Source organism: Nelumbo nucifera, chromosome 6 (assembly GCF_055504915.1).
Source record: "Nelumbo nucifera cultivar China Antique chromosome 6, China Antique-T2T, whole genome shotgun sequence".
Taxonomy (NCBI): domain Eukaryota; kingdom Viridiplantae; phylum Streptophyta; class Magnoliopsida; order Proteales; family Nelumbonaceae; genus Nelumbo; species Nelumbo nucifera.
In genome coordinates, this window is record NC_142654.1 from 3,080,044 (window position 1) to 3,108,040 (window position 27,997).

The window sequence follows — 27,997 nt, forward strand, 5'->3', positions numbered from 1 at the left end:
TTAAATGCTAAAACACAATATGCATTAATAGAAAAAGATTATGAATTCTTTTTCATTTAACAAAGAGAAACAGAACCTTCTATAACTAACAACAATCCCAAATTAGCAGGGGATTGAATTGACTTTTCTTTCTCAGAAATTTGTTGTCCAGTTGAGATGACCTAGTTGAGGTTGCTGGTATGCTCCAACCTGAGCCCCAGGAGAAGCTGCAGCCACGCCAACATTACCCCCCATTCCATGGACAATGTGGTGAGGATTGGCAATAGCAGCTGGCTGCGGAGGGGGATGATACATACCAGGGAATTGCATGTGTGTTGATTGTGATACAGACGGAGCAGTATTGAATGAAGCATGACCTGTGTGAGATGGCAAGTATGCTGCGTGTGGTGCTTGTCCTGGTATGTTGTAATATGGAGATGATTGCAATCCAGGAACCTCTCTTGGCGCCTGAAGCCAAATTTCTGATGTTTCCCCCTGTCATTTTGCAACAAGAAAAAAAAAACGCTTTTGAAGACCATTAAACCAACAGAAGCAACATAAATAGCAACCACACTTAAGTCTGCGATAGGACACTATTGTAATGTATCAATCAGCAAATCTAATTAACAACACACCCCACCAGAACCCATAGATTGTATAGCACATATTTTACGAAATCCAGTTACAAATTTAAGAATGAACAACTATTTCAGGACCAGAGGCATGGAGAAAAGAGAAGCTTGACCAGCATGCATTTAGGGAGCACTCAGCATGAGGCCATGAGCATTACAGGGTTTTAAAGTCAACAACTGAGGAGATCAGATTACTGTCATAAAGCGAAATGCACAGGGAATAGCTATATCTTGCTCATTGTAGTCGGGTATTATATTTTGTTTAGGAAATAGGTTTCAGCCTGGTCCAAAATGAAATTTTCTACCTGGTCAATGATTTATCCCATTAAATTTCTTCCATAAACTAAACTCTTATTAATACAGAAGTTCAAATTACAAAATTGCCACGAAACTTTAAAAATTGCACAAAATAATGACCCTTATGTATCAGATGATTGGTTTTACCAAAATGAATCCGTAAGTCCAAAACATCAAAATCAATGACAAGGTATATTTTGAAGTACAATACCTGAGGGTTTGGAACATAAAGATTGCCATCCTTGTATTTGATCCTATTAGAATCCTCAAGTGTAGTTGTGCCCCCTATTACTCCTGGAGCATTTATAGTGTATCCAGTTAAACTGGTATAGTTTCCAAACCCTGTAGGACTGCCTGCCGGCATTGGCTTATATTGTTGGTTGCCATATTTGAGACCCCCAACAGTGATATGTGAGCTCCCTCCAGGCATTAACACATAGCTGCTGCCATTTGATGGGTGTGGATAGGAAGGGTTACTAGAATACCCAGGCACAGCCATTGGTGGGACATATACAGGGGAGAGGAACTGACGATATGGCATAAAATTTGGGTAATGGGAGAGATGAACTTGGGGATACAGCTGCGCAACAGGTTGTTGCAACATTGCTGTTGTGGATGCAGGGATGCTGTTTGCTGTATGTGAATTCAAGGCCTGTAGATAAGAAGATGCATTGGATTCAGTAAACATTATGAATATGTTGGTAATATAAAAATAAGGAAAAATCTATGCTGACGGAAAGACACGGTACTGGAAGAGCTCTGACAAATCAAAACCCTCCCGTGAATTTTAATAAATAGCACCTGATTGGTTACCACTTTTATGATACAGGTTGATTGGTTACAATTTTTTCTGGTATCATAGTAGAACCCTAAAAATAGCCAAAGAATAGGTTAAAAGAAATACCTCCGAAGGGGAAACCAAACCTTGTACTCGTACATTTTCATCCACCGCTGGTCTGAAAAATGGTCCATCATAGCCCACTTGTGAATCATATGCCTGCTTGCAATCCAGACAAAAAGGATCAGAAAATGTAAAGATCGTAACCTACAAAAAATATAGGAAGCATTTTAGCAATATGCCAAGTAAATACAGAATGCCTATCATAAAGTACTAAACATGAACAGCACTCTGTAGTAAAGGTCAGAACTCAGGATGTTTCAAGTAAGCAACGAATTTAACAAAGAACTAGAATCCAAGCTCACAGAGAATTTTGGCAATCCAGGAGAATCTTGCTCTTGTCGTGGCTCAGCAGAACTGAATGATGGGCTATCATTTCGAACCAATCTAATGTCTGCAAAATTTTCCAAATTCCTGGGACCCGAAGACTGTTCTTTATCAGTAAACTGAAGCTCAGCGGCCTCAGATGATGGCATTGAATCTGATCTAGCAGTTCTAACTTTTTCATCTAACAAACCACCCTGGTTGCCACCAGAAGCATCTTCACTTGAAGCTGGTAGATCTGATACAGATGCACTGCCATTTACAGTATTCATGTCATCAAAACAAGTCAGAAGACATGTTTTGTAACTAAATGCTTTCTTTAGTGATCCCTAATCCTACATACTATTTATTATTTAAATAGCACAGATGTGTCAAATACTAGATATTGACATCTATGACAATTTTAACATCAAAATGGCCCATTTTCCGGTGAGCTCAAGAAAGCTACAAAGTTGCAATATGAAGACATCTCCAAGAAATAGCAGTCACCTTGCAGAAGGCTGCTCATTTGATTCTTCCACACACTCCAGACATTGAGACTTGGTCACAAAGCTCTCTGTAGAAGAAAACTCCACTCCAAAGCTGCCAAAGGTCAATTGTGTGCGCTCAGCCTCGGGAACTCGAAGATGCTGTGGTATAATTACTTGCTGGTTGTCAAAAATGTTCACTTGTGAAAGCCTCTCCCGTAAATGTGCAGTTTCTGATTTCACATTGGAAGAATTATCAACAGGAGGTGGTTTGGAAATTGCAACAGGTCCAATTACACCAGGACTTGTAGTGTTAGACTTTTGACTTGATTTTGGTTTCCATTCCATATTAGACTGTGCAGCTGCATCGACGAACATAGTGAAGGTAATGTTAAAGAACACGTATGAGTAGAAAGAAATAATGAAAAATAAATAAATATAACATAACTAACATTCTTAGTTTCTATAAACCACCACATAATAGTTCAAAAAAGTAAGGGAACAGTTTGAATTCTAGCAATGAACTCTTATAATGCACAAAAGCACCCAACAACACTCTTATAATGCACAACAGCACCCAACAACACTCTTATAATGCACTGAACTCTTATACCTGAAGCCCAGTGATCTCTGGACAAAACTAAATCAACCCACAACCAGAATATCCAAGGAGGATCCAAGGCTTTGACATGTAAATACTCACAGCATTTTTACCGCCAAACCTTTCTGAACTTAGATCATTGGAGGATATATCAATAGCTCTTTTTATTCTTCCCCAACCAGTTAGTGTAACATGTGAGAATCCCAGTGATCAATTTAAAAGGCGCACCTAGGAGCACAGGCGAAGAGCATACCCTAAAATGTGCCTCGTCTAGGTCCTAGGTGCAGCACTTTCAAAAGACGTTGCCAGGTCGCCTTCAGCCTAGGCACGCGCCTTTTGACAAAAGGCTGGGCCTCCGAAAATGACATATTTTCTAATGTTGCTCATTCATCTTAATAAAAGATATATTTAAAAGACACTTAAAGTTATAAAACCTTTTTATAGGGATTAAGGATTTAAGACCCTGATATGGGCTTGCCTCGAGGGGCTTGGTACAAAGGAGGCTTCTAGAATCAGGATGCATAATGTTTAACATCACATTAGCTATTTGAAGTAATGCGATTGGGAAAAAAAATAAAGAGATTACGAGTTCACATGCTTGAATATGATTTATATGGCATGCTTGATTTTTTTTTATAGATAACTTAGGTTTATAATTTTAATTAATATTGTGCTTAACATTTTTAATATTTTTATTTCTTTTGGCATTGTTTCAATTTTTGGGCATTTTTTAGCATTTTCTGCATTTTTGCGCCTTGCTTCCAAAAGGTGTGTGCCTCGCCTTGCGCATTGCACTTTTAAAATTCTGGACCATTCACAGCATTTTATATGTCATAGCAAATGCAAAAACAACTGACATGCATGTACGAAAATAAAAGCATATATAATGTTAATTTCAATCATTATAATATATATATTAATTAGCAAGACTACAAATCATCAAATTCAAATCTTCTTTAACAATTAAGCAAAAAAATTTAATTCTATATAAAATGAGAAGAGAGCAAATAAATAAAACTTAAAGAAACAATTTTCTTTTTGAAAATCAAACTAAACCGAAAGAAAATCAGAGTTTAGTAAAGCCAACTAGGTGGCTGAGCAGACCATATCATCAAGGTATCAAAAGATTTAGCACATTGAGCAGCTTTATGAGAAGGTATATTTCCCTATCTAGAAAAAAACTGAAATCAGAATGACCCAAACCATTTACAACAAGAATTAATTTTGAGGACAACTATTCAGTGCATAGTTGTCCTAGGTGAGTGTGCCATGGGTATTGATAATCAGTAGAGGTAGTCAGTATGCCACTCAACCATTTTGTTGACTGGTCAATACTAAGGCTGGACCAGTTAAGGAATTCTTGGAATGGGGAGAACAAGAATGGGAATCACTTCGTAATCTATAATTCATTATATTGTAAATGAGTAAGCGTTGATCTAAGGTCTGCTGGATATATATATATATATGTTTTAAAACGCAGAGGCTGCGAGGCGTTCCACTAGCTAGAGGCGTGACACGTAATTCAGAACGCAAGAGGCATAAGCCTCCTGAACACAAGAAGGCGTAAACCTCCTTGAGAGGAGGGGGGTTAGGAGGAGGAAGGGGGGATCTCATTTTTTCTTTATTTTTAATAAAAATATTTTATATTAAGAAGAATAAAGATGCATAACATTAGTTGAAAGGGCTTTTCTTTCTTTTTCTTTCCTTTTCTTTTCTTTCCCTTCCCTTTCTTTAGTTCAGGGGGCAAACCACTTTCTTTCCCCTTATCTTTTCTTCTCTTCCCTTTCCTTTTCTTTCCCTTTCATTTCTTTTCTTTTCCTTTCCTTTTTTTCTTTTATTTGTCTTTTTATATAAGATGTGCATGTGGCGTACGCCTCTAGCATGCCACATGAAAAAAGAGCATGAGGCGTACACCTCAGAGGTGTCAGCGCCTTGCCTGGAGATGCACCTCCAGGTGTATGCCTCCCACGCCTTGCCTGGAGATGCGCCTCCAGGTGTATGCCTCCCACGCCTTTTAAAATACTGATATATATATAATGCTTCCCACAAATCAAGATGGCATGACAAAACCAAGAAACAGCTTTTTTTTTCTTTAGACATCAAATTCCAACGAAGTTATTCCATTGCACTTTAGCAAACAACAATAAGGTTCACAAGCATTCCAATTCCAACAAACTTACAAGGACGAATTTTAATTGCTTTAGGACGAAAGTGGGCACTATTATTTTTCATTCTTCTTTCATTGTATTTTCATCAACAAGAATAAGGTTCACCCTCATTTTTGCCTTTCATCAGAAGCAATTCAAAAGATCTTAAGGGCAGAACTCAATACAGATACAACCTCTTACTCTTTCAGAGATAAAGGAAAGAGGACATAGCCCAAAGATGAACAAAAAAAATTAACAGAAAATAGCAATCTTAGATTACAAGGATACAAAATTACCAAATGTTATGGGTTCCTTAATAGAGGCGCCCTGTTCATCCATGTTTAAGAATGAAAAATGTCTTTCGGAATCTATGTTTACCTGGATACAAGGACAAGACTTGACAAAGAATTGCATGCTGGTATCAGAGCTATGAATAGCATGTTGGTTAAAACTTAAGAGAATATTTAATGGCAGTGAAATAGATAGGGAGATTAAGGTTAGCACTCAAAGCACCACTTGTTTCCTTGACCTTGACCCCCATACCATGATAAATCTATAAGCAGCAAGATTACCTTTTGGATGCCCCACAAATTGTTGCGACTTGTTATGGTACTGGTTGTTCAAGAAAGATCTACCAACCGCCATGCTAGGCGTGACAGATTCAGGTGTAGCTATTTGACTGAGTTGATCATTCTTTGTGACAGTGGTTGAGGGTCGAAATGATTCTGCTGCTGAAACATCCTTCGCCACAAGTGAATTTGAAAAAGAGCTGCTTGAACCTGATGCATGTTTAGTAGAATTATCCGTAGATTGCCGGCGAACACCAACTACCCCAACTTCACGTTTGATAGCTCCAACATTTGCAGATAATCTAGAGTCAGGTGAGGGAACATGAACAGGGTCCGAAGAGGAGGAATAAACCCCAACTATAGAATTGCTAGATGCTGATTTTGAGCAATACTGTTGAGAATCATTTGGCCTCAGTCCCTGAACCCGCAAACTTGAGTTCAGCACTGATATCCGTGACTCATCCAATAAGTCCTTTCTATAAGCGCCACTGGAATTAACATCTCGAGTATGTCTGACACCAGAATCAGTGGACATAGTTTGATGTAACTTCTGCCCATCTGATTGTTGGGCAACCAAATGCTTTTTATCGATCATAACCCCTGGCAGACTGCAGAGGAAGAAAACATCTATAAGCAAACAACCAAAGAGGTGAATTCGAATTGCAACAATTTGGGTACAATACAAGGCAAGGCTAAGCAACAAGTTACACCCTTACCACTAGCATTCATGCAGGTGTGTAGGAAACGGTGAGGCTGTGGATTTTTTTTTTTTTGATAAATGAGGCTGTGGGTTTTTACGAGGTAAGGAAATATGTTATATTGAAAACTAAAGCAGAGATTCCACAGTGAGGCTGTGGTTTTGAAAAGACCTACAATTTATAAAGATAAATTCAATGATATGAAGCATATTGTCACTTCCTTATTTTAATTTAAAAATACTAAATAATAACCATTAGTAATAAACTTACATAGATCGATTACCAAATAAGCAACAGTCACTTTCAACCGCAAATTTCAAAGACCATAGGCAATAAATCCAATAGCATACATCAAGGCAATGGAAGATTTCAATTCTATAAGTCAAATCATCAATAAATGCAGTCAACGGAATTAATTAAGCCTGTTATGCTATGATAAATAAAATAATCAATGTATTGATATCATTATAGACAAGCATGTGTGCTCTACCCCCACATTGGCGGGAACCTCGGGCACTGGTCTGCCCTTTTTTTGCGTTCTACCTATCTAGCATGTAAACAAAATAGTCTATTTGAGAGTGAACATTTTTATCAACAAAAGCAGAATTTATTAATTATATATTAAAACTGAAGGTAACATTGCTGTGGGTATACTACCCACTCCCAGGAGATAATCGAAGTATAGTGTATAGATAATACTCAATCTCAAAATACAAACATTACATTTTAGCCCAAAACATCTGCTGCATGTTTGCCCCTTGTTTAGGCAAAGCATATGCAAAGTGAAGTGAACTTGTTACATAGCTGAGCAAGATCAGACTACAAAGCGAAGTGACAAAAGACAATCTAGTTTTCAGAATAAAAACCAATAGCCAGAGATGACATCTTTACCATATAATTTCAATACTTGATATAGCCTCGTATCAAGATTTTTTTATTGGAAACGGGTAACTTCATTACTGTAAAATTAAGATACAATTGTCAACCCCTAAGATAGGAGTTGGGCCCAAGTAATTTAAATTACAGAACTGCCCAGAACGAACTTTCCCTCACTGTCCCTTGTCTGGCTAAGGTATCAACCAGACCATTAGCTGCTTTTCTTTTCCACTTGAAGCCTGCATCAAGCTCCCTTGTTATATTGAGAATTTCACGTATGGGCTGTTGATACATCCATGCACCTAACTTGCCTGATTGCAGACAGCCCATTAACAATTTAGAATCTCCTTCTATCTCCACTTGGTGTAATCCCAATTGCTTGGCATACTTTACACCTTGAAGCAGAGCCATCACTTTTGCTCGCAATGAGTCTCCCACCCCTATTGGCCCAGAAAACATAGCAACAATTCTCCCACCTCTATAGCCTCTTATCAAGATGGCCATCCAAAAATTTTAGTTCCTTTTACTCGTACCACCCAACTAGTGCAACAAATCCAAATTTCCCTCGCTACTTTCTTTAAAGTGGTAAGGTATTGTGTTGATCAAAAAACAGGATTATAAAAGTGCCTCACCTTGACAGCAGTATAGTTTAGAGAGTCACCCAGCCAAAAATTATCAAATTACAAAAAGATTTCCATATTCAACAAAAAAAAGTACTTATAGTTTCTTCATATAAAAGTCTGAGATCAACCAGCCATGAGTGAAGCATTCTTACTATCCTTTTCACCACCACCTACTCCAGCTTGCCTTGTTTTCAAACACTGCAATTTTTCACCACAAATTGCCCAGAAAATAGCAGCAGCAGGTATTAAATTAAAAGCAACTTTGCCCTTTTTGTACAGACCACAAGACCGTTTAATACCAGCACCACAGGAACTCCTAAAGATTCTGGGAAACATTCATTTACAACAAACAGCCCTCACATTCTTATCCACAGCCAATAAGAAAAACCATGAGCAAATGATTCGCTGATTCAACGCACCTACCAGAAAGCACAGAATTGATCTCTTCTGATACTATTTTGCTCTTCAATAAGTTGTCCCTTGTCAAAATTCTAATCTGAGATGCAGTCCACATAAAAGAGAAACTTTAAAGGGAACAACCACACACCAAATTCCGGAACTTGGGATACTAGCTTCAGAAAGCCATGTCAGTTGTTGTAGAAAGACACCACCAAAAAATTCCCTATACCCTACCATGCCTATGACCTTTGGTCCAGCCTATTCATGTTTATCTTGAAATTGTAGAGTTTTTGTAACAACTCCACCAAAGGATTTATTTTCCAATCATTAAAGTTTCTACAGAATTGAGGTGACCAATTGTTGTAGAGTTTTTGTTAACAACACCACCAAACGGTTGGTCAAGGCGACCAATCGTTCTAAGCAGGTATACAATTTCAATATGATATGCCCCATTTTGTATCTTTTAGGTTCTGATACACCTACTTAAAGGTGTTTTTAAGAAACCTTTAAATAATTAAAACACATATAAATAGGCCCAAACTGAAATTTTGAAAAAACTAAAAAAATGCATGGTTCATAGTACCGAACACCCCTTCTGGTGTATCAGGGTGTACCAAAATTTTGAACATTGGTTCTAGTCAAGAAAAAAAAAAGACCAAAAAAAGAGAATATGTACCTCATTTCAGAAGCACTTGTAATGGGTTGCTCATTACCAGAAGTTGAACAATGAAGTGATGCAGGTTTTGCTTCCCTATTTGAATTTTGACTAATTCTGTTGTCTCTCACGATACGAAACTCTCTGCTGATTCCTGCATTCAGTCAAGTTTTAGTATTTTGTTTCGTACCACTGAAGCCTACAGTTAATCAATAAAAGAGAAAACCATGATATATCCATAATGAAAGATCCGTCAATCACTACAAAAGCTGGTTCATGTGAAAGCAGCAATCAACAGACTCAAATGCTTCATGAATAAAATTGACAAAGACAAAATGAGGGCAACATTTTGGGATGTGTGGTCTCTCAATGACTTCTGAATTATTTGGAACTACATTTAGGATCATGTTGATGAAGTCTACATTGACCAACTTGCCCATGTACTTCTTATCTATTTTTTACATCCCATAAGGGGTAAGTAGAATTTTGGAAAAGTTGATGACAGATTTCTTGTGAAAACCAGGGGAAGGAGAAAAGAGATCATTGAGACAGTTGAAAGGTGGCCACTGGAAGCAAGAACAATGATGGCTTAGGCATAAGAAATGTTCAAAAGAGAAGCAAGGCATTATTGGGGAAATGGTTATGGAAACTGACAATGGACAGGGATAAGTTGTGGGCAAAGATGATTTTAAGTATCCATGGGCAAACAACTAAAGAATGGGATGTGGAACTCTTGACTAAGGCTACACGAGCTTCTCCATGGAAATCCATTCATGCCATTCTTCCTACCTACCTTTTATTAGGTATGACCTACGTTCTAGAAATTGTGTGAAATTTTGGGAAACATTGTTTGTATTCCTTTTCTTTGTTTAAAAATTAGCTTGTGTCTACTTTTTGGTCACTTCCAATTCAAGTTATCCCCTAATTGGTGTATCCTTTGTAAGGCTAATGGTGAGAACTGCTATCACTTATTAATCTCCTATCCTTTTGTTTCAATTATTTGGGATTGGTTCTCTCTTTGTTTGGTTGTAGGTGGACCCCCACCGCCAAATGTACAAAGCTCATTTGCTTCTTCCTTCGTTAGGTGGCCAAAGAAGAGGGGAAGCCATTTGTTGGATAATTTGGGAAGAAACGAACTCAAGGACTTTTTCTAAAAGGGAAAGGAATAGAGATGCCATTATTAGAGCTGAGATCTTGGCAGATATGGAAAGGTTAAAGAAGGCTAAGGAGTTGAACTTTAGAAAGCTAATTGTTGAAGGTGACTCAAAATTGGTTATAGGATGGTTGCAAAAGGAGGAGAATCGACTATGGAAGTTTGCTAATCAAAAAAGAAAGTTTAAATGGTTAACCTAGGGTACAGAGATTCGGCTGCAGTGGGTAAGAGACCTCTCCCCTAACTTCCTTTCTACTTTATCCTTAATTTTCTTTAATAAAAGGATCTGTTACTGCTCAAAAAGATAAGATAATTCATTTTTTAGGAAAGATAACAAAATATTTGTATAAAATTATATATAATGATTACAAGGCCCTAAAAACCTTTCTAAGTGGGAGGACAAAAAAGGTGATAAAAACACGTTGCTAAACCTTAGTTTGGTAAGAGTGCAAAGACAAAACATATATGGTTCATGAAAATGAATACCCGGTTTGGTTATCCATTGATAAATCCTATATTCTTACCAAACGTATTTGGTTGTGAAAACATGAATTCAAAGACTGGAATCTAATTGTTTTACACTGACCAACTCTGAGTGCAAAAGTTTTCCGTCATATTTTTTGGAAGCAAACATGTCATGAAAAAAACAAATTCATATTTTCAGTACAAACACGTATTCTTACCAAAAGTGAACAGAAGTGCAAATTCATTTTGCTTCAGCATTTGCACTCTTACCTGTTTTACACTGACCAGCATTTGCACCTGTAGGTGCATAGTGCTCACTCAATCCTTCAGGGCACAGTAAACATTGGATTAATACTACATGGACGCTTGCAATTAGCCTGCAGTCAATCTTTCCTCTGTGATGAACCAATAGTTCAACCAATGTTTTAAAAGCGCAAGGCACAAGGGCCATTTTGCACCTGAGGCGTGCGCCTTTTTGAGGCAAGGTGCAAAATTAAAAAAATTTGAAAAAAAATAAAAAAAAATTCAAAAAGAAATCAAAAAATATAAAACATAATATTAATAAAAATATTAACTTAAGTTTTAAAATAAATGTTTTAAAAAACTATTATCTAAAATTAAAATGCATAAATATAATATGTAAAGCATATTCAAATGAGAATTTAAAAATGAAATCAAACATATAAAACATTTTCAAGCATATAAAACTCACAATCTCTTTTTTTTCTCAATTGCATCAAGTAGTTATTGTGATATATTACATTCCTAATTCTACGAGCCGCCTTTGTGACACGCCCAGCGGCCAAACTCAAAAACAGGGAAAAAGCAGCAAATTTTCGATCACTGATTACCCTTATCGAGATCTTCCCCATAAATGGAGATCCTTCACATAATGAAGTTCATTCAGAGTCAATCGCTGATTACCCTTATCACTGATCTCCCCGCTCCATTGTCTCATTACTCTCCTTTTACCCTAGCCTCTCAATTGATCCCCTCTCCTCGGTCTTCTTCTGTCCTTCAAAGAGACCACCTCCCTTGTCTAGCCACCACCTAACCTACAACACCCATTCCTTTAAGGATATATTATGAAAGAGAAAACTACCAGCAGCATAAAGAATTATTCATATTTTGAAATACCAAAAGAATTATTCATATAAGACAAATACAAACCATTCAAACCCCCCTAGAAGCCGGGACTAGATAATCCCCATTCAAAAGAGGTTTTTCACATTCCTTCATTGCCATTGTTGGCCATAGAATTAACGTCCAATAACATCATGCATCAAAAACTACAAAAAACTTTTTTATACGTAATAAGAAGCATTTTATAAACCTTGGAGTGTATCCACCGGTGACAAGCCTGAGCGTGGCAAAACAATGGGGAATGCAACACTTGGGAGTGGAAGGAGACTCCAAGCTGGTAATAGGGTGGATGCAAACTAGAAACCTCGGAGTGTGGTTACTCAGACATCTACTAAGAGAAATTGTGGGCTTAGCAAGGGAGTTTGGGATGCAATTTAGATGGGTAAGAAGGTTTGCAAATGGAATGGATAACGCCTTAGCTAAAGCAAGGAATTAATAGGGATGCTTCGCTTTGAGCTTGTTTGTAAGTCTAATATTCTTTTGGCATCTCCAACCATCCTTTGGGTGGTGATATTTGTAATGAAAGCTACCCATTTCCTATCAAAAAAAAGAAGCATTTTATTAAAGATCAAATAAGAATTACCAAAAAACTACAAAAAAGGGTAAATTACAAAGACCCCCCTGTACTATGGGGTCTGTGACAAAGACCCCCCTGTACTTTATTTTGCGACAAAGACCCCCCTGTCATGACGCCTTAGCTAAAGCAAGGAGTTAATAGGAAGGCTTCATTTTGAGCTTGTTTAAGTCTAATATTCTTTTGGCTTCTCCCACCATCCTTTGGGTGGTGATATTTGTAATGAAAGCTACCCATTTCCCATCAAAAAAAAAGAAGTATTTTATTAAAGATCAAATAAGAACTACCAAAAAACAACAAAAAAAAAAAATCCTCCCCTTTTGATTTTTATACAGTCATTAAGTTCATTGTATAAAAATTCTATCTTAAAAACTGACCATCTAAAGTCTACTCATGAGGTTCCAATGTATTAACAAAATGGTGGAGATCATTTGACACTAGTAACATTTTTTTTATCAATAACTGTGAAATGTATTCATTAAAATTAAGAAGAATTACAAAGCAAGGGGGCTAAACAATCTTAGCTCCCTAAAACAGTCTATGAGCAGCAAATACAATTACAATAAAGCCCAAAACAAAGAGTTTCTATTAACCCCTTGCCTGGCTAAACCATCTGCCAGTGAGTTTGCACTTCTCTTAACCCATTTGTACTGAATTTCAACATCCTTAGCCAGCCACTTAAATTTTCGTTTTTCACTGTTGTACTTCCATATCCTTGAGTTATCTTCTTTTAAACAGTTCACCACCACTTCAGAATCTCCTTCAATAATCAGCTTTCTAATTTGCATCTCCTTGGCTCTTCGAACCCCTTCAATGGCTGCAAAAATCTCATCCCTCAAGGAGTCCCCTTCCCCAATTGGTCCTGAAAACATAGGTAACAGATTTCCATGTTCATCTCTTATTGCTCCCCCTTCCCCAATTGATCCTGAAAACATAGCTAACAGATCTTTTGACACTAGTAACATCAAATTTCAAAATTATGAATAATGAAGCATTCAAAAAAAATCAAGGACTGACTTAGATACCAACAAGCACAAACAAACTACCTATAAAAACATGTATTGAACTTGTTATGATTTATTCTTACCAGATAAGGCATTCCGAGAATAGCCTCCTCCTCTTCGAGCAACACGATCTGAAAATGTGTGAGATTTTGTGCCTTGCCCTATACGCTCAATTGGTTTCCGTGGCTCTGTAGAAACCTTGTAACCTGTGTTCTGAGGTCACAGGTAGATACACCAAATCACATGAAAAGGGTAAAGCCCCTTTAAATATCAAAATATACAATGAGTGTAGAGAGAAATGAAATCAAGTTTTTTGGTTTAGAATAACTTTCCAAATTAAGATAAAAAGCCTAGACCTAAGGTGCCATTACTCAGTGCAATGGTAAAATCTCAGGCTGGCAAGCATGAAAACGTGGGTGTGAGTCTGAAAGTGACTGCTTTGTGTAAAAGAAATGCCCAACACTAGGACCATATCCAGCCTACCCCTACCAAGACCCCAGAAAGCTGGGACCAAGACAAAGTAATGACATTTTAAAAAGCCTAGACCTAACAATTTGAAGTACCTTTCCTAAATAAATAAAAAAAAAATCAAGGTAAGGCTTCTTCAAGCTGCATTAAGCTTCAACAATGACGAGTTGGCCCTTGGTTTTGACAATTTTAGCCTAATGGAAAATCTCTATTAAAACTAAGTTGAAAACAAAAATGTCAAAACCTGCACATTTTGGCACAAAGGAGTACAAGTACAGGTTGGCAAGTCGGTCCTTGGTTTTGACATGTTTAGCCTTAAATGTGCAATTAAACTTCTACTGATTCCTGAAAGGTGTATTAAGAAATAACAGGATTTAAGAAAATTTCATTGACATTTTAGATTTTTCAAATATCTTAGAAAAATATTCACAAAATTTCCCAATCTCTGTGATGGCAAAATGTCCATTGATATATTGCAAGCCATGATAGTAACTCATCCAAAATACTTGTCAACATCCACAAGACTAACCAAAGATCTACCATCTATCAGTCATAGTTGTCAAGGCGACGCCTAGGCGACAAGGCACCCTTTGAAGCTCACCTCACCTAATCGCCAAGCAGTTTTCTATTCCCTACTAAAAAATACTTTTTTATTCATTCTTTTTTGAGATTAAAATTATAAAATAGACATCATTAAACTAAAATAATCATTTTGTGTGTTTATATACTAATTTCTTTTTATTATTTTCTTATTTATTAGGGTTTGATTAACACAAACATTGCTAAATGCTGTATTGAACCCTCAAAGACTTAAAAACCTGAACCAATAAGTAAGGAAGAACTTAAAATTTTATCTAATCAGCACATTTTCCTCTTCCATATATTCTACTTCTTCTTCTTCTTCTTCTACTACTACTACTACTACCAATACTTTTTATTTTCTTCTTTTCCTATAACAAAAATAAGGGTTCAGCCCCTATATTTTTTGAATTTTATTTTCCTTCTTGCTTTTCTTCTCATGAATATGTTGATTTTCTATACTTTAATATGAAATTTATACTTTTCTTATGAAAATTATGAATAATTATTAAAAAAAATATGATTATGGTATCTAGGGAACTACCCTAGGATCTATGTTTTTAACATAAAAAAAAATCCATTGCCTAGGCAACTAGGCGACAAGGCGCCCCCCAGTCGCCTAGCCTCGCCTTGGCGCCTTGAAAACTATGCTATCAGTCCTTGTTAGAGTGAAACCTAAATGCTTTTAATAAAAACATTAAGTCATCAAAGTTCTTTGATATTATATCGTACCAAAGATATTTAAGAAAAGCTGATTGCCTTGCCCTTCACAACAATGTACAGATTGCCCAATTTGACCCCTTAATATACAAACAAAACATGCTTATGTATTTATATCTAACATCCATAAAGTGTTTTAAAAGTGCAAGGCGTAGGGGTCAGATTGCGCCTGAGGCGCAAGGCGCACGCTTTTTTAAGCAAGGCGCAAAAATAAAAATAAATAAATAAAAGCTAAAAAATCAAAAATGTCAAAAAAAATGCAAAAAAATATAAAACATAATATTAATAAAAAATAAACTTAAATTTTAAAATAAATGTTTTAAAAAACCTACTACCTAAAATTAAAATACATAATAAACATAAGTGTAAAGCATATTCAAAAGAGAATTTAAAAATAAAATCAAACATATAAAACATTTTCAAGCATGAAAAGTAAAACCCACAATCTCTTTTTTTTTCTCAATTTCATTACTTCAAATTGCTAATGTGATGTAAAACATATTACATTCCTGATTCTACGAGTCGCCTTTGTGCCACACCCCCAAGGCAAGCCCAAACAAATCCATGTTAGGGTCTTAAATTCTTAGTTCTCACACAAACAAAAAAAAAATAATGATTTTATATTTTTAACTGCTTTTTAAGTAGATATTTTATTAGGATGAATGAATGAACAACATTACCAAATAGGGGGCTTGCCTCAAGGGGCATGGCATGGGGGTCAGGGGGCGGTTCCCGTGGCCCAGCCGCTAGACTCAAAAAAAGCAAAAAAGTGTCAAATTTTCAAAAGGCGCACACCTGGGCTGAGGCACAAGACACGCCTTTTAAATCACAACAATTGCTTGATTGAAATCCTAAATATGAATTATTTGGAAAGAGAAAGAAGCAGATTTGATATAAAAATAGCTAATGCAACATAGTTAATATCCACATGCATACATAACCCACCAAACCAGATCCCAAATGAAATGAAGGGAAGGAACCCACATGATAATGGCAATTTTATAGAAGATTGGCCATACAAAAGTTCAAAAGGGAATTAACAAAATTGGCAACCTCAAATAACACATAGAATGAAACACTATTGGTTCATTTTTCAAGTAGACTTTTTTTAGAAAGGTAAAGGACTTTTATGAAAAGAAATTTCATTTCATACCAGGCAAAATATCCCCAAATCTTTCAAGTGCAACACAAAACTGAACTGCCAAAATAAGTAAAACTGATGAAAGTTACCGTTTTGTGGGTGGTAAGCCTGTAATCTTTTCAATTATTTAATGAAAATTACCGTTTCCTATCAAAAAAATAAGTAAAACTGATCAAAATTTCCGAAATGTTCTCCCCCAAATGAGTGCACACATACTCATGCAGTCATCTGCATTTATAAGCTTTTGCCAGGTCTAAGTATTTCATACTTCATAGCAGTGCCTCCATTGTAATTCTTAGAAATTCTGTGAATAAATTTACAATAAATGTTGCCAACAAACCACAGGAAACAAATTCGGCCACAATGAATCCACAGACACAAACACACATGCAGAAACACACATTGGCCATTGATAGTTAAGACTGACCACGTCTGGGATTCAACTCCCCCTAGACTTTACCAAGGCACACGTTGGCACCGAGAGTACCGATGTCATATATTCCTAGAAGGCACACAACACTGTAGCAACTATAATGACGAAGGTTTTTCCCAGCTCCTAGTCATCAGAAGAAACTATAAAACTGGAGACTAAAAGACTATAACTGAAACCATCTCAGCAGCTAATAACGATACAAGTAAGCAGAAAACAACTGCTGAAAAGAAATATGCTAAGCAGAAAAACGACCAGATGTCCAGCAAAAAAATGTTGTAGCAACAGTCCTTAAAAATTCATCATCTTGCAAAGTTTTAATTTCAAAAACGCTTCTATTTCTCTCCTTCCAGAATATACATAGGCTACAGGGTTGAGCCTCCACATTTAATTCCCTCTACTACTTAGACCCTAAAAGGGTTTTTGGCTCTGACAACCCTTGAACTATGCATAAATGTCACATTTGACCCTAAAAATTCAAAAGAGCCAGTTTCACCCTTAAACTATGGTGAAAGGGCCACAGTAAACCCAAAAGTGACAACTCTATCGCCATTGACAGTACTGTTAGATTCTTTTTTTATCAAAACAACAATTCATTACTTAATCACAAAAGTAATTACAGAGAGGAAGATAAACTTTCTTATCTTCCAAATGGAGCTAAACACTCCCAAGAACAAAAAGGAAAAATGTTACACTTGTGCCCAAAACAGTGTCTCCCTATCGACTCCTTGCTTAGCTAACCCATCTGCAAAAGAGTTAGCTGATCTTTTCTCCCAGCAATCTTAACTTCCATCTCTTGAACCAGCCACCTAAACTTCCTCCTCTCTTTACTGTACATCCATAAGCTCTTGTTTTCTTTACTTAGCCACCCTACCACCACCTCTGAATCCCCTTCAATGGTGAGTTTTCTTATATTCAGTTCCTTGGCTCTTTGAACTCCTTCCATAACTGCAAAGATTTCAGCCCTGAGAGAGCCACCCACCCCAATTGGGCCAGAGAACATGGCAGAGACAAGCCCATTCTCATCCCTAAACACACCTCCAATCCCCGATTGTCCAGGATTCCCCCGACTACTCCCATCAAAGTTTAGTTTTAAGAAGCCAGCCGGTGGGGGAGTCCAAGACACACCTAAGATTGCTTTGGTCTGGGTGCAGTTAGCAATCTCACTCCACTTCCTCAACAAATCATCCATTGTGAAGTCTACAAACAGCTCTAATGATTTCAGCCACTGTACTACCCTTATATGGATCAATTCTCTTAGTTCTTCATTGCTTTTTTCTACTTCAGAAAATATTCTAGAATTCCTTTCCTCCCACAAGGCCCAACAAACTGCAGCCCTCAAAAATCTCCACATGGTCCTTCCCCTTTTCCTTCGGCACCTGAAGAAAGAAGGGGAAAAAAGGCTTTGCAAATTTGAAGCACTCCAACTACACCCGTAAAGGGATAGTGCCCACCCCCCCAAATGGACTTAGCAAACTGGCAAGTCACCAATAGGTGGAAACCAGTCTCCCCTTCCGCTTTACAAAGAACACACCAAAAAGGGGATAAACATGTCTTAGGTCTTTTCTTTTGGAGCATATCACCAGTGTTGATACTTTCCAGAAAAGCTTCCCAACAAAAACTACCAACTCTAAGGGGAATTGGTCTGCACCAAACCTCCTTAACCGGGAAGAGAGGGCCAATAGAGCTAGGGGGCTAACTTAGGGCTTTGAAAAAAGAGGCACAAGAAAAGGAGACAGTGGGGGTGGGGGTCCAAATTCTAGAATCCATCTTAGCAGGGTCCAGGAAAACATTATCAAGAATACCAAGGAGGCTCGAGATATAGTCCAAATCTGTATCTCTCACAACCCTTCTCAAACCCAAGTTCCAACCAAACCCAAAAGATGAAGGTGAAGGGGTAATAAAGGAAGAAATTGGCTGATTTTTTAGTATAGAGAGGGCATACACAAAAGGAAATAAATCCTTAAGAGGGGCATTCCCCACCCAAGTTTGTTCCCAGAATTTTATGGAATTACCTGAGTTCAGATCATACCAGATGAGAGGAGTGAAAAGAGGAAGCAAATCGTGAATGGCTTTCCAAGGTGATGTACTTGTGGTCCCAACTCGGATCCAGCATCCCATCCATTTTGCTTCATCCCATGTATGCTTACCACTATTCTAGCCCATAGTCTCTCATTTTCTATTGGGAGTCTCCATAACCATTTCCCCAAAAGAGCCATATTCCTTTTCATGATGTTCCCAAGCCCCAATCCACCAAGGTTTTTACTTATTGTCACCACCTCCCAACTCACCCTATGGTCCCTTTTATCCTCTCCCAGCTCCCATAGGAAATCTCTCATCATCTTCTCCAATCTATTAGAAACCTTAGCAAGAATTTTGAACACTGAGAAGAAGTAAATGGGCAAATTAGCTAGAGTAGCCTTAATCAGTGTAATCCTCCCGCCAAGGGAAAGATAATTCTTCTTCCAAGAGGCAAGTCTCTTTTTGAATCTTTCCACCACCGGGTTCCAAAAACTCTCCTTCTTTGGGTTATCACCCAAAGGCATCCCTAGGTAATTCAATGGCCAACCTGAGACTTGCCAACTTCAAATTCCTGATATAACTCAAGTTCCCACCTTCACAAACAAAATCGTATCATCTGCAAACTATAAGTGGGTAAGGGGAATATCCTCCCTCCCAATTCTCCAACCTCTAACAAGTCCCCTAGAATCTGCTCTATGAATCAACCTCCCCAGAACATCAGCCACCATAGTGAACAGGAAAGGAGAAAGGGGGTCACCCTGTCTTATTCCCCTAACAACAGGGGAAAAACCCACCACTGTTCCATTCACTAGCACAGAATAATGACAATTCTGAACACACCCCAAAATCCATTTACACCATCTAGTCCAGAACCCAAAATTGGACATAACTTTCAATAAGAAAGACCACTCCACCAAGTCATAAGCCTTTTCCAAATCCAACTTACAGACCACTCCCTTCTTCCTGTTCTTCCTAAAGTTCTCCATGCTCTCATTGGCAATCAAGATTTGATCAGTAATCTGTCTCCCACTCACAAAAGCTCCTTGATTTGGAGAGATTATTGTTGGCAAAACTTCCTTCAACCTCAGAGACAAAACCTTTGCAATGATCTTATACAAGTTGTTTATCAGACTGATTGGCCTAAAGTCCTTGGGGTGGGAAGCATCTTTCTTCTTTGGGAATGCTAGAAAAGTGGAATTCAGACCCGGGTTGATCACCCCTCTTCTATAGAATTCCTCGAACACTAGCAGGAGGTCACCTTCACGATATCCCAACAAGCTTGATAGAAGGCCATTGTAAAACCATCCGGGCCTGGAGCTTTTGTTATGTCCATAGAAAACACAGCCTCCTTAATCTCATCCATCTCAAACCTTCTTTCCAACCTCTGCCTATTAACCTCCCCTACATTTGGCCAATCCAAACCTTCTAGCCACTTCCCCCTCTTGAGTGGCCTTCTTAATATGGACTTAAAGTGTTCAACAAAAGCCCCTGCTATTTCATCTTGTTGTGTTAAAACACCGCCATCCACTTCCAATCCTGAGATCATGCTTTTCCTTCCCCTTCCATTTGCCACAGAATGAAAAATCTGGTATTTCTATCTCCCTCTTACAGCCATTTGCATCGAGATTTTTGCCTCCAATTTATTTCCTCCTTTTGTAGACAATCCTCTAACTGCCATCCCAAGTCCCTTCTTTGATCCTTATCTGCTTCTCCAAATTCTCCCCTTTCTTCTTTCGAGTCAAGGAACTCAATTTAATCCATCAATGTATTCTTCCTTTCTTCTAATCTCCTGAATTCCAACTTATTCCACTCCTTGAGCTTGGCTTTCAGAAATTGGAGCTTCTTATGAAATCTCATGCCTTCCCAATCCACAACTGGGTTACACTCACTCCACCATTTCTTAACTCTCAAAGTAAAACCAGGATGGAGCAACCATATATTCTCAAACCTAAAAGGGACAGGCGCTCCTCTCCTCTCCTCTTTGCAAATCACAATTGGCCAATGATCCAAGGTCAGTCTAGGAAGAGACCTAGAGGCAAGGTGGCCCCAATGGTCTTCCCAATCCAATGAAAAAAGAAACCTATCCAGCTTAGAGCAGATAGGACTTGATTGGAGATTGGACCAAGTGAATGACTTTTGGGCTAAAGGTATCTCTTTGACAGCATTGTTAGATAAACAATAAAATAATAAGGCCTACTAATGTGGCACTGCTCAAGTCAAATATACCTAGGAAATTACAAGTGGGTCCCACTTAAAATTCTCACCCATTCAAATGTGACCAAAAACAAAAACAAAAAAAGTAATTTTACTTAATACTTAATTAATACTAAATTACTAATAAGATAATAAATTATTAACAAAACAAAAATAGTCTGGTTGTTTCAACTTGAATAATTTCAAGGGGAAAAATAACAGGTGGGTTTCACATAAAATTCCCACATCTCTCTCTCTCTCTTCTTCTTCACCCACTCTCTACTCCACCGTAACCATTGCTCGTTGCAACTAAACCACAATACCACCATAGTTGAACAACTATCCCCACAGTAGGGGAAGATGGCAGTGACAGCTATGCATCGTATTGCAACTATCAACATCTCCAAGCTGTCTAAACAGGTTTGCTCATATGTGATGGCAGAGTTGAGCCACGTCCTGAAGCTTGGAGAAACAGGTTGACCCACATTCTGAGCTGCCCCAGAAATTCATCGTGCAAACAGGTTTGCACATAGGAGAAATTGATTGGTTTAGTAGTTTTGAATGGAGATTAACCAAAACCCTAGAATATAATTCATTGTCTTCTGCACAGTCATTTCCAACCAAGCCCTTTTTTGGATAAAAAACAACTAAACCTTATAGCAGAATTAATTGCTGTCGTTATGAAACCAACATCCCACATTTGATGCTAGAGCTTGTGGTAGCTTTTCATCACCACAAATCCTAGAACGGAACCTTGTTTTGGATCTTCAGCAATATAGACCTCCACTATACCCTGTTTTATAATGATGTAGAGATTTCCTGTTCGATGAGAAAACTTCTTTTACCTTTGGTCACAATCAACAGACGTACCATCCATTTTGAACCAGATATGAAACTGAGATTTCCTTTTTTATTATAAACCAAGTTGCCAAGTAAGTTTTACCTTTGAGTGCACTAAATCTCTTGATTTGGTGTCATAGAAAGATGAAAGCGACGCTAATAAATTTAGAGAGGGTAGCGAAGGAGACTTGCTTTTGATAATATAAGAGTATAAGCATATCATGGCAAGAACCATGGTAGTCCCTATTGATCAGGATGACCAAAATCCTCACTTTAGCCTGGTCCACAATGCACGTGAAGTGAGGCAGTCTGAAATTTAGACTCAGCTCTCAAACATAGACTCCAAGATTTAATGCCAGATCTTCTATGGAGAATTGTAAGAGTAAAATAGTTTTTTTTTTCTTTTTTAAGTTCTTAATTCAGTTGTCATGAGGTGGACGTGCCTCAGCCCCCCTTGCCCTACCTCCATCAAGGAGATGGACGAGTTGAGCTAATCAATAGCTTCTTCGAATCAGATCTGGCAATCCCATAGTGCCACCACCAGAGTTGGATCACTGTTTATCTTGGCGATGAACTTCCAGGGCAGCAAAGAGAGATTGGAGAGCTTGTTGAAGGCCACTAGCAGAGACAAGTTGAACATCTCTTCCAGGTTTGTCATTTCCTATTGGTGTTCAAGGGAAGAGCTGTTGGATACATAGGATTTGGGGTAGAGTGACGTTGCAAACAGTTTTGATGGAGTCATCCATGAAGGTCGTTGAAGGGATAGAGTTGTCCCCATCATTGTTCTCATTCTTATGTGTCGTGGTGTCAAGTGCCAACCACAAAAGCGACAATGACAATGCCAAGACGATGGACAAGACAGCAATGATGATCAAATGTGTGCGAGTCTCCCTACAGAATGCACGCTCTTCCAACTCGCCTACCTTGTCATAGCAGGGGACTACAAACAGAGGTGATGCAAGCCCAGCACCACCACCTCTGGGGTTGCTACGGCTAATATTGAACCCTTTGCCAACTCTGTAGGGTCACCACCACTGTGGAAGTAGGGGTGGTTCCCATGTCAATGCCATTAATGCAATCTCAGTAACTAGGTTCATCCTTTTAGAAAAGGTCTACCTCATGCTTATTACGTTGGGCATCAAGGGGACAAGAATATTTGCCAACAAGATGGCCATACATGGATTGGCTTAACATGAGAGAAGGTAGGGCAACTACTAGTTCAGTCAATGGTTATGATAGAGAAGAGAGCAAAGAAAGAAGAAGAAGAAGAAGAAGAAGAGAGAGAGAGAGAGATGGCTCCATTGTTGCTCTTGTTCTCAGTCAAGAGAAGAGGTGAACTGTGAATAGTGATTTTATTCTTTTTTGTGTTTTTTCCATATTTTCTGTAATATATTCTAGGTCAAAAGAGCCATATTATTTTTGTTTAAATTGAGCAGTGCCACATCAACAAACCTTATCATTTTATTATTTATCTAACGGAACCCATCAACGACATTAGAGAAATCGTCACTTTTGAATTTAATGTGGCCTTTTCACCATAGTTTGAGGATGAAAATGGTCTTTTAGAATCTTTAGAGTCAAAAGTGGCCTTTTCACAAAGATCAAGGGGTGTCAGAGTCAAAAATCCTAAATAAAAAGATAGATAGCAGTCACTTCCATGAGCATCTATCATGCAAATACACATAAATGATAATTAGAAGTTTGATCGATATGATAAGGGTTAAACATGTGTTCAATGGTGCTTCAGCAATTTATATATGCCATACCTCTTTCCTTTTGTCCCTTCTTCTCTTCACCTCATGAAATGGATCTAAAAAACACAACAAAGTGTAAGAGACAATTATGTAAACATAAAGAAAAAGAAAGAGACAATATATCATAAACAAATTAGCACAGGCAAGTTCACCTATTCAGGTATATAACTTCAGCTAGAAAAATCATGTTGGTAGCCTATGTTCAAAGTTCAAAGAATTGATATGATACGCCACGTATCAGGCGTATCCTATCGTATCTTTTGGGGTCTGAAACGCCTGTTTACAGGTGTTTCGGGACCCCGCTCTTTTTTAAATACAGGCGTTTCGGGACCCCACTCTTTTTTAATAAAAAATATGTTAAAATATCTTTCCAAAAACCAAATTTAAAAAAAAAACTAAAAAAAAAGTCATTTCCGCTTGTATCTAAGCACCGATACGCCTCTGCCGATACACAGAGGCGTATCGATACTTTGAACCTTGCCTATGTTTAGCACCATTCTCCTACTGCTATGATTATCCATTAGGCATTTCTCCAACCAATGTGAAAAATGATATCCTAGATGGCATTCCTGGACACCAAATTTTGAGCTGGGGAATGAACCATCTACTTCTACTTCATTGTTCATCTTTTTGAAGGAGTGCACAGTAAAGGTCCTTGATCTGTCCCACGTTCACACCGTTCTATCTTCCTCAGTTCTCAATTGATTGGTATAATACCCTCTAAATTGTGTGAAGCATCACAGATAAAGATTCAACTTCCCAATCATTCATGTTTCTTCTAAACTGTGGACTTCATAATATGAACCTAAGACCAATCAGCCACCATAGCATCCTCAACATGGGCCTCCAAAAATAAAGGAACTTCACCATTAGTGAGCAGTTACCACGCCATATGTCCTTCCAAATCCTAACTATTACGCCATTTCCAATTTGGTATTTAATTCCTTTTAAGAACATTTGATAGGATATATCGATTCCTCTCCACATTGTGCACCTATAAGTGGCATTGCTATTCCTCGTGTCCCATCCAAACCATTTTTCACATATTTTCATTGGACGAACTGTTTCCACAATCTTCTTGGCTCCAAATGGAGTCTACCAAAACAAGGCAAAAAGAAGTGGCAACTCTAAAAGGGCAATCCAGTCCAAGACGCATTTTCATACCAATTGCAGTACCAATAAAGACAATGGTCCAATACAGTCCCAAGAGGCCAAGGCCCCAAATATCAACATCTCAGCAAGACCACCCCATGGAGAAACAATTTGATTTTTTTTAATAAATAGAAACAATGTGAAAATTATCAACAAAGAACCAATGGAGAGACCAAAACTCACACCATCCCCCAAATGAAGCCCTTGAATACAACTGTCCACACAACCAAAATAGGCAGTCACTCTTAACACCTCTCTTTAATTTCCTGCTACCTCTTGACTACATCAAGCCACCTATATTCTTCCTAATTATTCTTCACCGGTTCCCCTACATCTCAAGCCATGAGATTAGACACCTCCTTGCTCATCAGCCTCATCTTGCCCTTCCCCCCACTAACAACGTTATCACCATCTCAACATCCATGCAATTCTGATTACCCAAAATTTCCTTTTCCTTCCTTACCCCCACCTTTCCTTCCAATACCCATAATATCACATTATCACTTCAGTGAAGGCTTCACACACAAATAAAAAAATAAACATAAAGATGTAACAACTCACACTTCAATCAATCTATCTACAAGGACTCATTGTATAGAATCGATAGTAACATTTAGTAACTTTTAAACAATCTTCAAAAGCAAAAGGCTGTTCTATTTTTTCCTTCTAAAGAAAAGAGTTGTCAAAACAGAAGATAACTAAAGATATTGGAAAGAGAAAATTCTCTGCAGTCTATTAATGAAAGTATGTCAATATCAGAGACCTTGAGAATTTCATCTTGGATTGCATTCTATCAAAAGCTATGTCCTCTGGAAAACTGTTTGTACACAACTTTCTGGGATAAAATCTGGTGTATATTTGGAAATGCAGTTTGCGTCTTTGGAGTCCAAAAGATTCTAAAAGAAAAGTCAAATTTGGAGTCACAGAGAGATAGCTAGGAAAACCATAACCAAAATGCAATGAAATTCACTGTTTCGTGTGAATAAATCAGGTTCAAAGCTGAAAACAGAGACAGTAAATACTTTTTTTCAAAAGAAAGAATAGACAGTAACCTTTCTAGTTGGACCTGTAACAGGAAATTTTTCTGATAGGAAATGACAATAAAAAGCTAATTTTTATGGCAAGCAAATAAGTATCCAAATGCATGCCAGAGTTCCTACTGAGTGTTCAACGTGACATTTGAAACTCCAAAGTCCGATGTCTCTGAATTCTGAACAGACTTTTCCGTGATAAGAATTTATTTGTCTGAACAGTCTCGCTGAAGATAACTGTATTATCATGTCAGAGTTGTTGAAAAAAGTGCTAATTAGACCTGTTCACGGGCCACACTTTGGGCTCAACTTTACACTATCTTGGGTTTGGGCTCGGGCTTCGGGCCGGGCCCATTAGAAATTTTGACAAAAGCCAAGCCCGAGCCCAGCCCATGAACAGGTCTAGTGCTAATTGTAGTTTCTTCTCTTTGAACATGGATATAATGGGTATTCTTGTCTTTGGGAAAGTTTTTAAAAGCCAAAAGAATAAAGAAATGATTATGTGATAATGTGAACAACTGATGCGTAATGAGAGGTGATTCAATCACTTATTAATGAGGGAAAATTACCAGAAACTCATATAACTGGGCCTATCAAAGTGTAACCTAACACACTAAAAGAAGAATAACCACATATCTAGTTAGTTTCAGAAATAAGTGGCAATTTTTCAGACTTCCAATTTCCAAATGATACCCCCATTGCTGTTTTAAAATACTCCACTTTAGTCTGGATTATCTGGGGCCTTGGGAGGATGAAGTGAAAATACATACCTAACCTTTCATATTTTTGGCACAAAGTGGCCACTCTCAAACTCAAACCTCCTATCAGCCCCTGAAAATTCACCATTCCGCCAAGGAATAGCTCCTAAAGAAGGCCATTACCCGATGTTGGTCACAGGTATCTTGGGTCATGAGAAGAGTGGATTATTGAATGTAAACATATGACATCACATGCTGGTTTTGTGGTATAGAACACGCACACCACACAGGTAACTTTATGGGTGTAAGTGGGGTATTAACAAAATTAGTCAAATCATATCAAATACAATTTCATATAAACAAAACACAAAGGGTTAATTTAGCCTTAAAAAAAAAAAACATAAAGGGTTAATTTATACGAAAATAAACGTGTGCAGGCTTTTGACTTGGTACGTCACAAAAATGGCCCGTGCTAACTGGTCAAACAAAAGTGCTCAAGGCGACAACTATATTAGAAACGAATTAATTACAACGATACTGTAGTACAAGTACAATTAAATACAGCATAATCCCAGTGCAATTATAATGCTGACACAAACCAATGTGGTTACAATGCTGGCAACGGAGCAAAATATATGATATGGGAAAAATGCCAGTTTGAACACATCGTTATTGAGAAATGTAATCTTCCAAAACCCACAAGTTGGAGTTCATTAACCAAAGCTTCCAAGTTCCAAGCAAACCCTCGCATGGTTGCGAAAGTTCTTAAACATCCACAAGGTAGACCGAACGCCAAAGTGCTAAGTTCTTGTTAAAAATGAAACTTAACCACCGGATTCGACGACACAGGCAAGAAACAAGCAAATCCATTTCACTCAAAATGCTAACAACCCCCAAACTAAACGTGGTTCCATGTAAAATCCACCAAAAATAAAACCAAGAAGTGAGAGATGCTTAGAATGGATACAAACAAACCTTGATTTAGCAATTTCTGGGCCGTCTCATTAGGGTCCATGTTGGTCTCCTTGAGCATGACGTAAATATCGGCCTCCGAGTGGTTCCCGACGATTTCTTTTATCGATTGGATTGTTTTCCGCACACGAGCAGGTAGAATTTGAGTACCACCGTCAGGACGCGATCCAGAGACCATCTCCGTTGGGATGAAGATGAGATAAAAATGCAGGGGAAGATATTATATAATAATAAACAACAGAAGAAAGCAAACCCTCAAACCGCTATTGAAGACGAAGCTAACAGCATGAAGAGACGGTGAATGGATCTTTGAAGTCGAAGCAGGGGGTCGCACTGCTTGGCATCCCTCGAGAAAAGGCCGCGACAACAGCCGAAACAGAGGGTGTGTGGGGGGGGAGAGGGAGGGAGAAAGAGAGAGGGAAACAAAATAGTTTGGCGAGCGAGGGTTTTGAAAACATTTTACCCGGAGACTACCAAGAGCTACGAAAATTCT

At 38.0% G+C, this 27,997-nt stretch overlaps 1 protein-coding gene across 2 annotated transcripts; it reads right to left on the reverse strand.

Moving 5' to 3' along the window:
• Positions 1 to 27,991, reverse strand: LOC104609354 (uncharacterized). Of its 2 annotated transcripts, none has more exons than XM_010275645.3 (10): positions 27,508 to 27,991; positions 23,664 to 23,707; positions 13,588 to 13,717; positions 9,187 to 9,319; positions 5,918 to 6,522; positions 2,620 to 2,959; positions 2,112 to 2,382; positions 1,813 to 1,953; positions 1,120 to 1,560; positions 1 to 474 (listed from the first exon to the last, which is right to left on the reverse strand). In XM_010275645.3, exons 1-10 carry the CDS (start codon positions 27,680 to 27,682, stop codon positions 133 to 135), a joined length of 2,622 nt encoding a protein of 873 aa, XP_010273947.1. In that variant the 5' UTR covers positions 27,683 to 27,991; the 3' UTR covers positions 1 to 132. The 2 variants fall into 2 exon arrangements, with proteins under 2 accessions (XP_010273947.1, XP_010273948.1); XM_010275646.3 differs by having other exon boundaries at positions 1,813 to 1,905; positions 27,508 to 27,984.
• Positions 27,992 to 27,997: the final 6 nt, after the last annotated feature.

What these genes read in the sequence shown, in the direction of transcription:
- LOC104609354 (XM_010275645.3), bottom strand. Translation starts at nt 27,682, where the DNA reads ATGGTCTCTGGATCGCGTCCTGACGGTGGTACTCAAATTCTACCTGCT. An exon ending in CCAGAAATTGCTAAATCAAG is followed by an intron (nt 23,708 to 27,507) that starts GTTTGTTTGTAT and finishes TGTGTTTTTTAG; the next exon opens with ATCCATTTCATGAGGTGAAG. An exon ending in TTCTCGGAATGCCTTATCTG is followed by an intron (nt 9,320 to 13,587) that starts GTAAGAATAAAT and finishes GACTGAATGCAG; the next exon opens with GAATCAGCAGAGAGTTTCGT.